At 33.9% G+C, this 13,064-nt stretch overlaps 1 protein-coding gene across 1 annotated transcript; it reads right to left on the minus strand.

Moving 5' to 3' along the window:
• Nucleotides 1-788: 788 nt before the first annotated feature.
• Nucleotides 789-4,614, minus strand: LOC147539882 (uncharacterized). Its single transcript, XM_086644823.1, has 2 exons — nucleotides 4,369-4,614; nucleotides 789-1,908 (listed from the first exon to the last, which is right to left on the minus strand). Exon 2 carries the CDS (start codon nucleotides 1,899-1,901, stop codon nucleotides 1,056-1,058), a length of 846 nt encoding a protein of 281 aa, XP_086500949.1. The 5' UTR covers nucleotides 1,902-1,908; nucleotides 4,369-4,614; the 3' UTR covers nucleotides 789-1,055.
• Nucleotides 4,615-13,064: the final 8,450 nt, after the last annotated feature.

Below are 13,064 nucleotides of genomic sequence, written 5' to 3' on the forward strand. Positions count from 1 at the left end.
TTGAGATTTGACCTTTTAGGGCTTTTGAACAACAATTTAGAATTTTCTCAACTACTTTGAGATATTCCTTTAGAGACACTTTCACTTGTTTTGAGAGTTCTCCGGCGAATGACATTCGCTTTTGTGCGGTGGGTTTATAAGATCATATCTTTAACCTTTCCTTTTCCAAGGAGTCGCAGTTTGTTGCTCTTGGTCGAATTTAATCGACTTGTACAAGTTTCATGATTGTTCTTCATGACCCTCCATGATTTTTCTCATGATCGAATTAAATCGACTTGTACTTTTCTCCCACTTATTCTTTTAATAATTAGTGTTTTCTCCCAGACTACTAGGTGTGCTAATTATTAGAAGAATACTATCATGAGCAACAAACACTTTGTTCTCTTGATTAGTTATGGAAGAAGCCCAAATTTCTTTTAAAGAAATTGCGTCAGATATTAGCTAGTTTTGTAATGCTTTTACAAGCTTAGCTGTTAGACGGAATTTTGGTAGTTTTGTGAGAAGCTATGTCTAGACTAAATGGATTTTGGAGGATAGAGTTTGATTCGTGTTCTTCATCTTAATCCTTTTGGACACTCCAAATATGGATAGGTTAGAAGTACGTTTGAAGATCAATCTCTGTTTTTGACTCAAGGCTTTCTTTCTTGTCAGTTTGATTCATGTTTTGGTTATAGTGGACTTGTTGTCCTCATCCCTTTCGATTGGGATGAACCTATCTTATAGGTTTTTGACCAAGTTTAGAATCTTTTGGTATAGTTTGTTAAACTTAGCACTTATTAACATCTCAATTTAGAAATAAAATTCTTTATTGATTCTCCATAATACTTAGTACAGAGATGATGTTAAAAAACTAGAAAAACGATTAATCTAGAATAGTGCCTAAAGTAGACTTCGATCCCTTTCAGCATCCTTAGCAGTCGAGGCTTCTGCTCCCTCTTGGATCTTGTCTTCCTTAGCCAAATACTCAGTTCCCAGCTGCGCCTTTACATTCACAATGAAAGGGCAATTTTAGGTATTACATACCATAATTTGGGAATTTTACAGTATTTGATAAGTTAACTGTTTATACCTGAATTGGAAGCTACTGTTCCATTCTTTTTGTCCTCCAAGAACTTAGGGCAGTTTCTTTTCCAGTGGCCCTTGCCATCACAGTAGAAACATTTGGTGTCAGGAGGAGGACCTTTGTCTTTAGGTTTGGCAATTCGTTTGCTTTTACCTTTTGACGCGGTTTTCTTCTTCTGTTTTCCACCTTTCTTGAACCCTTTGTCCTTTTGTACCATAAGAACGTCCTTCTTAGTCTCCACTATAGCGAAGTCCTTTTCGGCTGTTAGAAGCATAGAATGAAGTTCCTCCAACGTTTTATCCCATCCATTCATGTTGTAGTTCATCTTAAACTGATTAAAACCACTATGGAGGGAGTGAAGGATAGTGTCGGTAGCCGTTTGTTGGCTATAAGGGAAACCTAGTTTAGCCAGCTTGCCTATGAGCCTGATCATTTGGCGAACATGAGGCCCAACTGGTTTTCCCTTTTCAAGGCGCATGTCCATAATTGCTTTAGAGGTTTCAAACCTCTCCAATCTCGACTGTTTCTGGAACATTTCCCGAAGTTGTCGCATCATGGAGTAAGCATCCATGTCTATGAACTGCTCTTGCAGAGTCGGTTCCATGGTTGCTAGCATTAAGCAAGTTACGGGCTCTGCCTTTTTCCGCACACTCCTTTCTTCATCTATCTCTTCTTTAGTCGAATTATCATCCAATACAGGAATTGGAGTTTCTAGTACATGTTGCTTTCCTTCCATCCTGAGAACTATTCCTAGGTTCCTTTCCCAGTCAAGGAAGTTGTGCTTATTCAGCTTCTCCTTGTCGAGAAGTGAGCGGAAGTTGAAAATATCTTTTGTCATCTTTGAACTACATAAAAGAAATGGCAAAGTTTTAAAACTCGTTATCGTTTTTGAAAAACATTAGTTTTCCCACATTATTCAATAAAAATCGTCCCCGATTGAATAAGTGATTCCAAGACCCCAGTTCTTCGAAGTAAAGCGGACGAAGGCCCTACCCTTTGACTCCGTCGTTCCGGGTGAGTGAACTACTTCACTGATCATACCTTATGACTCTTGGTTGATAGATTTCATTAATGAATGACTAATCTATCCTTTTGCCTCGAGTATCCAAGACTCTCTTGCTGATCTCGTTGAGTAGAACCATTTAGACGTGTAGGCCTCTTCTATAGGCCTACCCGCATTGTCCCAAGGTAGAGGAGGTACTCTGCGAAGGCCGACCCACCTTCCTCGAACAAGGGCGCAACGAGTGTCTTAATCTGGATAGGCGATTACTCAAGATTACTTTTGGGGACTTTTACGCTAGTCTGGCGTTTGTTATAGTGAACTATTTAGCCTAACTAACATCCACGACATAAAGCGTAAATAAGTAAGTAAATGCGCGCGAGAAAGTAAATCAAGCAGACATGGATCCTAGTATGGCCCCTAACCTAGAAGATCTAATCTCCATTGGTTTTCTTCTTGTTTCGCCTTTTGGTTCGTCTTGGATCGCCATCTTTGAACCTCCATTGATTTCTCCCACTCGCCTTTGGATTTCATCCTCGAGTTTCTTCAATGGACTCATAGACCCTAAACTCTAATTACAAGACTCTAACGATTCGCAGATCGTATAAACTTGAAATTAAAATTAATTACAAAGCATGCACCCATCCGTGCTTAAAACAAGAATAAGGAAATAAATCTATAGCCATACTAGTTTCCCGCATTCACATCACATGCAATCATATAATATATCAAGGCTAAGAATTATATATGCATGATTATCTTGGGAGATACTTTTGTTGACATCACATGTCACATTGCGGACCTTAAGTCTAAATTCGAAGAATTCAACTAATGGTGCTTTCCGGTTTTATGTTTTATGATTAAAATCATCTTTTAGAAAAACTCCGTTTTGGGCTCGAGAAAGCCCGGGTCAATTTCGGAAAAAATATTGGTTCGATTCTTAATGATTTCATAAATCAATTTGAAGAGAAATCCGTTTTGGGCTCTTGGATGGCCCGGATTGATTTTGGAATTATTTGGTTGGAATCGGAAAAATTTTTTGACAAAAACTCCCACTCGAATGATGGTCCCTTTTCGTGGTCCGAAAAGCCTCGAAAAAAGCCCGGGACAAGTCCTAGACAAGTCCCGGCCCAAGCCCAAAAAGGGCTCGGACAAGGTCTGGACATAGCACGGCCCATAGGGCCGGCATGTCCTGGCCGAGGCCTATCAAGGCCTGGTCTCGTCCTGGCCGGAGCCAGGACGCTAGTCCATGTACCAGACGCGTTCTAGACGTGTCTGGTACTGGACCGGACCAGCACTAGGTGTCTCGGACTAGTCCGAGACACCCAGAACCTCCCAGACGCGTCTCCAAGACGCGTCTGGTCGAGTGCTCTGGACGCGTCCAGGAAGCTCCTTCGCAGCTGCTGGTCGCGTCTTCAAGACGCGTCCTTAGTAGCTGCTCTGGACGCGTCTTCAAGACGCGTCCAGAAGCTTCTGTCGCAGCTGCTGGTCGCGTCTTCAAGACGCGTCTCAGCAGCTGCTCTGGACGCGTCCAGAGGACGCATCCAGGAGCTTCTGGTCCGGCCAGGAAGCTTCCTGGCCGGACACTAGGGTTTTTCAAAACCCTAGTTTCCAAAAAGAAAATTTTTTTTTTTCTTATGCAACTTTAAGTTGCTATTTTCCAATTTTAAAACTTTTCTTAAATTTTTGAAATTCCTTTTAGAACACTTCTAAAAATTTTCAAAACTTTTAGAAACTTTTTAAATTTTTCCAAATTTGTTTTGAGAGTTTCCCAAACTCAAAACTACTCTTTTTAGAACACTTCTAAAATTCCAAATCTTTGTTTTTCAAAAGTTTCCAAAATAAAAAAAAACAACTCTTAATCAAACCAATTTTGGATCAAAATCTAGGTTTTTGAAATTTTAATCAAATTTTATGTTTAAAACCTTTTTAAATATAACTATCAACATAATCAAGCATGGATTAGTTTGAAATTCAATGAAATTGAGTCTTTTAAAACACTTTTAATCATCAATTTGATTCTCAATTTGAAAATTTATTGAATCCCATCAAATTATGAGTTTAAAATACTTTTAAAAACATCTTTTAAAATACTTTTATAAACTCAATTTTCAAACTATTAAGCATATTAATTAGTTCGATTCTTAGCAAAAACTAGTTAATGGCAAGAGGCTCTGACGCCACTGTAGGGATTTATACCCTTCTACTAGTGTTTATAGTGGAAATATGACATCTAATGTCTACACTAGTATTCCCAGGATCACATGCAAAACTAGTAATTAATCTAATGGAGATAGTAGATTACCTTAATCGCTTTTCCCTCGAACTAGTTGAATTGATTGAAGAAGACCAAGAGCTTCAAGTGTAGCTCCTCTACTTGGGACACGAGCAATCAATTTGATCTCCCACCTTGTTGTATAGCTAGCACACCAATGGTGGTTGGATAGAAGAACACCTTCTTCTTTGACTAGATTGATAGTAATGGGAATTAGCTCACTTTCTCTTCTCTACTTGATGTGGTAGAGTAAGAAAGCTTAGAGAGAAATTCCACACCTTATTCTCTGCCCTAAGAGTGTTTATATAGAACCCTAATAAGAATCCACCTCCTTTTAGGTTTCCTAAAACACCCTTTAGAATAAGATTTAGGGAAATAGTCGAAAATAACAACTATTGGTATTTTCTCAATTCCCTAAGGAGGAGGTGCCCAAACACCACGAAAATTGGCAGATATAATGTTTATTATATCAGCAACTAACCCTCCAAAATTCAGCCCAATCCGAGTCCTAGAAGTACCCGAACCGGTCTAGGCCCAAAAACCCTGTTTTTGGCCCTTTTGTACTATCTTTGCCTAATTCCTTTTTAGGCCTATGAGATATGTTTATGGGACACTCCCATGATTATATCTCACTCCCACTAGTCATATCCTAGATCAATTTGTCACTCTTATGTGTAACCCGTTGTAGGATCCGATCGAAGTTAGCCGCGAATTATTTCGTAATTCGACGATCGTAGTTGGTCTCTAGCTACAACTCTACGATCCCTAAATCAATCGGACTTGATGATCTTCCACATCAATTGTCCTATCCGACAAATTGTTCGCATTGTCACCTTGGTCGAAGGACATCTCCTTCAACTCCTTCATCGCCTTCCTTGAACAGGTGGTCGTTAGAAGAAGAAAAGATCACTCGTCTTCCTTGATCCAGTGGCCGTATAGAGAGAGAAAGATCACACGTCTTCCTTGATCAAGTGGTCGTCAGGAGAGAGAAAGGTCAATCGTCTTCCTTGATTTAGTGAAGAGATGATGGTAGTAGCTGTCGTTGGTTGCCTACCAAAGGCTTGGATGATCGATATGAGAGAAAAAATTAGGGTTAGTTGATTACGAGTGAATTTGGAAGTCGGGTGTTGTTATCCGTCCTTGGATGATCTAGTCGATTACCAGCTGATCGTTATATAGAGTTTGGTGGTCAATTGTTCGTTTTGGTCAACCGTCACCTGGTGGTGAGTTGTTGCCTTTAATGTGGTAACACACGGAGCTATTACCATGAATGAGGATATTTTAACTCCCATCCAACGGATATATTGGGGATATTGTCATCTTGAATGACGGTAACGCCTCCCCAACGGATATACGAAGAGAGGTCTGCTGAGGAGGAGAGGACGGACCTCTTCTATTCAGAGCTGGATGTACTTCCGTATTTTGGTTTGCTGAGGGAGTGAGGACGGACATCTTTATCCAGAGCTGGATGTACCTCCGTACTTTAACGTTTCTTCGGGGATCCTGAAGTTAAATGGGTCGGGCCCATTTGTCATTAATTCATAGGCCCGTGTAAGCTCATCAATCGTTGATTTCTGGGGGCGCTCTTGACGATGTATTTTGGCCCATACAATGTTGATTTCTAAATTGAGGTTATTCTTCACTTACTCTCTCAATGATTTGTCTTTGAATCTTCAATTTCATTCTTAGGTTATTCCAACTCTTAAGGATTTTTTTTTTTTGCATCCACAAATCCCGTTATTATTATTATTCGCGTAGGCGCTGGTGGACAAGGTGTATCGCTGAGGAACTCCAGAGTTTTGTTAATGGATTGTCCAGTTAAGGTTTTGGTTACTTCGTAGTCTAACTGCAGAAAGAAAAGCATAAAAAACAGTTATGATGAAACCCGATATTTAGTAAACGGGTTTTACCATAATTTTCGTTCCGTTCAATTTATATTTTTGATATCTTATGTTTTGTTGGTCATCACCCAGGGAGAGATACAAGAAGAAGCTATTGTTTTGATTATTCAATGTTAGTGGAATCTGGAAGTGATTAAGAAAAAACTTTCCATTTTTTTTCTTAATCACTTTGATTTGTACAGTTCTCTAACACCTATATTTCTTCGATGGTTGTTGAAATGCTATTTGTTGCTTCTACGGGAAATGCAAACGAGATATTTTGGAGATAAAGTTTACGAGTGTTACGAAGTAAAAAACCACTTGTTCTCGGATATTGAAAAAGTTGTGTAAAAGAACTAAAACTGTATAAATTTTTCTTATTTGCTTAATGTACAATGATTAATGTATTTACGTTCGATTTATCAAAATTTTAACTTAGGTTGTGTTTGATATCAGAGAAATAATTTCATGGAAATAAAAGAGTTTTGTGGAAAGTCTTCCACGGAATTTATTTCGTAGAAATAAGAGTTCTTTCGTTTGGTAGTTATTTATTATTTCGTGGAGTTACAAACTCTGTTATTTGGGTCACAACTAACTTCTACGATTATAATATTCAGTAAAGAATTTTTATTTACTCTTTATGTAGTCAAAATGACATTTTCACACTTATGTTGTCAAAATTACATCTTCATCTATGTGTTGTCCAAATTACGTTTTTACCCTTATATTGTCAAAATTATATTGTTACCCCTATGTTGTAAAATTATTAACTTTGTGTCACTTTGGTAACTGAAGAGATTTGACAACGTATGGATAAAAATTATATTCTTACCCCTATGTTGTAAAATTATATTGTTACCCCTTATGTAAATTTGACAATGTATAGTTAAAAAAGAGATTTTACTAATAGAAAAAAGTAAAATTGTCTTTTTAATACAAAAGTATAGACATACTATTTTTTATAAGATAAAGGTGAGAATGTCATTTAGACCACATAATGGTAAATACTATCATTTTGTATTATATGAGGGTAAAAATGTCATTTGGACAACATAAGGGTAAAATGTCAATTTGATATTATAAAAGGGTAAAAATGTAATTTTGGCTATATAAAGCCAAAATTCTTTAACAACTTGTAAACATGTAATTTGGTAAGAAGGACAAAAATGTCATTTGCCTAATATATAAGTAAAATTTTATTTTGCTAATTTTTACGGATAAAAATGTCTTTTTGAGCATATATGGAGATAAATATTACAGTAGGTTTCAAGTACCCAGTTATATTAATAATTTTACTTTAACTCTTGATTTTCTATGGAAACTAATTCCTAAGGGAGCAAGGAATTAAAAGTGGACTATTTCGCGGAAATAGATTCCCTATGAATGAAAATCATGGAATTACACTCCGTACCAAACAGTGGAAATACCTATTTCCATGAAAATCCTTTTATTTCCATGGAAATAAGAGATATCAAACACACCCTTATATATTCTTTCTTAATATAAAGAATTTTGTTACAAGATTGTTGGTTTATCTTTATGTTAATATTTTGTATCGAATATTACATTTCTGGTTAAATTAAGTTATGACATTTTGTTTAATTTCACCAACAATTTCACTAAATTTGATTGATACTACGATCTGTGCCCTACGACACAGGCTATACCCGAGTACGAAATGAAATGAATTATTTATTCACTTTCTTTTCCCATTATTGAATATTTTGTTGACTTCATAATTCTTATTGAGAGTTTCGTTTTTTTAGAAATCGACTACGATCTTCGTTAGTCGTTACAACGCATTTATGCATCATTAAGATGTGATAAGCACCATAACCACCAAAGTTAAACCACCAATTAAAGAGGCCTAAAGCCCGACGACAAAGAGCCTAAAGCTCGACAATATCTACAGGGTCGGCCCAAGTAGTTATGGGGCCTAAAGGGGACAAAAAATTTGGGGCCCTTTTTAAACTAGATATAGAAAAAATTAATTTTTTGTTGTACCAGATAAACTAACATGATAAGTTCTTCAATAATATCTTCTCTTTCATGTTCTTCAACAATAATTTTTTCACGCCCTTACTTTCTATTTTCATCCTCAACATTTTCATTAACAATTTCTTCAACAACATTTCCCTTAATCGATTCTTCAATTACATTAGTAAGTTCTACACTAGAACTAGAATGGCCCATTTTTAGAATTTCCTGACACTAATGTATTGTAAAGTAATTATTTAAGGAATCATGTTTAGATTTTGGTAATTCTTTTTCTCTTTTAGCATGTACTAATTGATGCATACATTTTATTTTCACACTCTTTTCAATTGAATAATTGAAGTATTATACGAGAATTTAAGCTAAAATAGAAAATTTAAATCTTACACTTATAATCCAATTGAATAGTAGTACAATTCTATAAATTACTTATGTAACATAAAAGTGTGTCGAGTATAACAATTACCAACTAACTATTAAATTATGACTATAAATATCTATTGTATTGAAGAAATAAAAAAATCACATAAATAAACTTAAACTCATGTCTTATAAAGAATAGAGGAGACCGCTAAATAAAAGAACCAATACTCTTTTGTGGAATGTAGCGAGATAGTTGTTAATGGTTTAGATTTGATGTTTTTTGTTGTTGAAATAGATTTGAAGTTTTTAGCACAACCAACTAGAGAAAATGCGAATATAGACAAAGAGAAAAACAAATATTTAATATTTTTAGTAATATAATTTACATTAGGGTCCGTGGGTATATAGACCAAAATAATATTCAAAAAAAGTTTATGATCCAATCTTCCCAAAACATGGATATTTAGTCCTTTTACATTATGGACATAATAACTCATTCTTTATGAGAGAACAACCGTCCATGTCCCTCCTACAAAAATCACGGGATTTTTAATTTTCCAGGATGTATTTGGAATGTTTCTAATGTGGGCGTGATTTATAGGGGATTTAAAGCAACTAACGTATAAATCCGAAATTGATTTTTCTCTATCTTCTAACTGTTTTGGAAAGCAAATCTATTTCCAAATCAATTCAAAACAAAAATCGTAACCAAATCAATTTTCTCTCTCTTTACAGATTTGGAAACCAAATCAATTTTCTCTCTCTTACTATGTAAATTTTTTTCGATTCAAATCAATTTTCTCTCACTTAACTTTCAGATTTGGAAATAGTATATTTTCTAGGATCAATTTAGCGTGATTTGGAAGTTAATATACAAAACATATATATCACTTTCTCTCACTTAACTTTCAGTTTTGAAAATAGTATATTTTTCTGGGAACATTAAAGCAACATATGTTTTCGTTTTTACTCATACATAAATACACATAGAATACAAATTATGAAACAAATACGTAAATTATGTATTATTTATGACGAGGAAACCATCATTTGTCAAGTATACAACATAATTTATCAAATGTATGTGGGTCTTGTTCAATAAATTACACATAATTTCTTTTACATTACACATAATTTCTTTTACATTACACATCCTTTACATTCTGTTACAAAAAAGAAGTACAAAATCTTCTTTGGTTCAAAAATGGTGCCCATCCATGTACTCTCCATTAGTTTCGTTGACTCACTTTGATTTGATGATTCTCTTTGAAATTTCATCTGGTATATCAAATCTACACACATAAATACACATACATTAAAGAAAAAAAAAATCATATATTGTATTATAAATTACATGTACAGTTTCGTAAATTATATATAATGTTTGTCAAATTTTGACAACATTTGAAGGTTTTGGAGTAGTTTGGTAAACTTATCAAGGCTACTGTTTTGGGTGAAAAGTACACGTAATGGCAAATAAATAATACACAATTTATGTGCACTTATACGTAAATTATAATACACAATTTATGTGCACTTATACGTAAATTATATACATAATGGTAAGAACATGAAAATATACGTAAATTATATATACTTTATTGCAAAGTACACGAGATTTGATAGTAAAGCGAAGTATTTCTACTAATGAAATGAGTACTGTTTTGGTGTTAAAGCACGGGTAATGTTCTATAAATTACCCATAATTTACTATAAATTGTGGTAATTTACGATAAAGTACATGTACTGTAAATTCTGTTATGAGTAACCGTACGAGAGAACAAATGTTTCATAAATCCGTACGGATTGAAAACCAGATCTGAAGAAAAAAATGAGAATATCATTAAGCTTAAACTACAAATCTAAAGATCAAAAACATAAATGAAATTTTAAGAAAGAGAAAGAAAATAAACATCAAACATTCGATTGATGATTGATAACCTGATCTCACGAAATATCAGAAACAACAGAAGATTAAACATAGATCTAAAGAAATATGATATTATCACTGGATGCAAACATAACATACTAACTTTGAAGGAATCATTGAATAAGGAATAAACATAAAGATCTTAAACAGTTATGAAAATTTTAGGGTTTTAGTTATGAATCATTGAATAAGGAATAAACATAAAAATCTTAAACAGTTATGAAAATTTTAGAGAGAGAAAATAAACATCATACATTTAAAGTAAATGAATTAGTAAACAGATCTTATAGATATGTATCATAAATCTGATACATTTTATAATAGAGCGAAATAATTAGGGTTTTAGTTATAAGAAGAAATATTAGATATTAACAATGGTGTTTATAAAGATTTCGAAAGTATTAAACCTGATAAATTATGAATTTGGACAACAATATAATGTAGAAGAAGAAGATTTTCTGAGTTTGATGGAGGTTTGTCAACTAAATCGGTTTTAGAGAGATCAAATAAAGAGTTTCCGTTACTGAAAATAATGAAGATATCCTTACTTTGAATAGAAACATGATTGGAGAGAAATATGGGAGATAATAATGAAGATATCCTTACTTTGAATAGAAACATGATTGGAGAGAAATATGAGAGATAAATATAGAAAAAGATATGCATAGATTTCGAAGATAAATCAGTTATAAAATATGGAAAGGTTAGATTAGGGATTATGAAATAATATTTATTCTAGAGATTTGTGTTTTCTCTCTAGATGAGACCAAATGAACTAGATATCCATTTATAGTATTTTTTTGGTTTTAAAACCCTTTATAGAATTAGTGAGGATTATATCTACAATTAGGACCCGTTTTTTGGACTATATGCCCAAAAATTCTTTACATTAGTTTAGAAAGAGAGGGAAAAATATAAACTTAAGTTTTAAAGCTTGTGAGTATGTAGTATTTCTTTCAAAAAAAAAAAAAGAGTATGTAGTATTTAATTGTTTTTGTGGGTCCCAAGCTATAATGGGTTGTCACCTTTCCAAAGAAAGTACCGTACCTTGTAGCAAATGCGTGGGCCGTGTTTCAACTAGGTTTGGGCGCTTGGCTGGTTTCTTTTTCATTTTTGGAGGTGCCTCTAGTCAACCAGCATTTTGGGACTCTTCTAAAAGTGAGGTCCAAAGCAGCCGCTTTGGAATCTTTGGGCCTGGGTCGCCCCTGAATATCTATATTATTTGGTGTTTAGAGCCATAGAATTTTGGAACTATGATCTTGATTTTTCCTCTAATGTTTCTTACAGATAATGTGTTTTTGTTCAAGTTTTGTTGTAATGTGTTTATTAAATAATGTACATCAATGTACACGATTACAAAATAATCAAGATCGGATAACAAGATGGATTACAAAGATTTAATGTGCAACATATAACATGTATATTATCGGTGTCTAATGTAGACTACGAGCATCAACGAGATTTAACTGAAATTTAAAATGGTAAAAGACATAACAAGGGTGTAACCACAAAGACAAATATAATTGAAAATCATACGGTTGGTTATTGGTACCATATTTAGTTTGTTCCTATCAAATTTGAAATTTAACTCGAAGTTTGAAAAGACTCATTGGTAATCCAAATTTTCTTTTATCTGCTTTGACTACATGATTATGGCATAAATTCACTTTAGATTAGTTATAATCAAGAAGAATAATATTAAGACCCTAAGAAAAAAATAGAAGGAAAAATGAAAATGAACCAACATTTAAAACATAGATAACTTAAGTATTCGTGAATTTATTTATCTTAAGCTTAGAATATATAAATCTTCAAGGATGTCGCGGTGTACAACAAATACAGTAATCGCCTTGAATATATGAAATTCCTTGTTCTTCATATTTATAGCATTTTATGGCACATTCAGCGTAATCATATGTTTGAATACCGATTACTTCTTCGAAGCATGCTTGTGTTTGTTGCGCCACCATTGCTGAAACTACACAAAAAATGGGTAAAGAATTTAAAACCTAACCCAAACTTTATGGATAAAACTATTGTTTTTTGTATAACTCGTCAGTACATATAATCTTCTCATATGAGGAGGTTTTTGCGGTTTGAATTTTAAGGCAACATGCCTATGGGCGTTTGTGTGAGATGGCCAAAGAAGTTTATACATACATAATCCTGTAAAAAAAATTGGTGCTAGTAAAGTAAAGGTTGAGGGACAAACCGGAGAATAAAACAAGAACAAGAAGGAAAAAATCGATGAAAGAGAATTTATCCATTCCAACTTTTTAAAAGAACTTGAAGAAAACACTTTTGTAAGAACTCGAAGGTAATGTTTTTTCCTGTTTGTTCAAGCATCTTGTTGTTCATCTCTATTTATAGGACTTATAAACAATCACATTGATCTCCTAATATTCTATTTAAGGTTTTTTCTTGAAGGGAGAATAAGTTTGAATGACTAAATTTGGTTAAAGAAATAATTTTCACAATCAATTCCTGATACACTGTCATTCAAGTGAATCAATTATTTAATTACTTATTAAAACTAGAAAAAGATTATGATTTAAATG

The sequence above is a fragment of the Eschscholzia californica genome, unplaced genomic scaffold (assembly GCF_041429995.1).
Source record: "Eschscholzia californica isolate CP2 unplaced genomic scaffold, dmEscCali1.0.p SCAF_5, whole genome shotgun sequence".
Taxonomy (NCBI): Eukaryota; Viridiplantae; Streptophyta; class Magnoliopsida; order Ranunculales; family Papaveraceae; genus Eschscholzia; species Eschscholzia californica.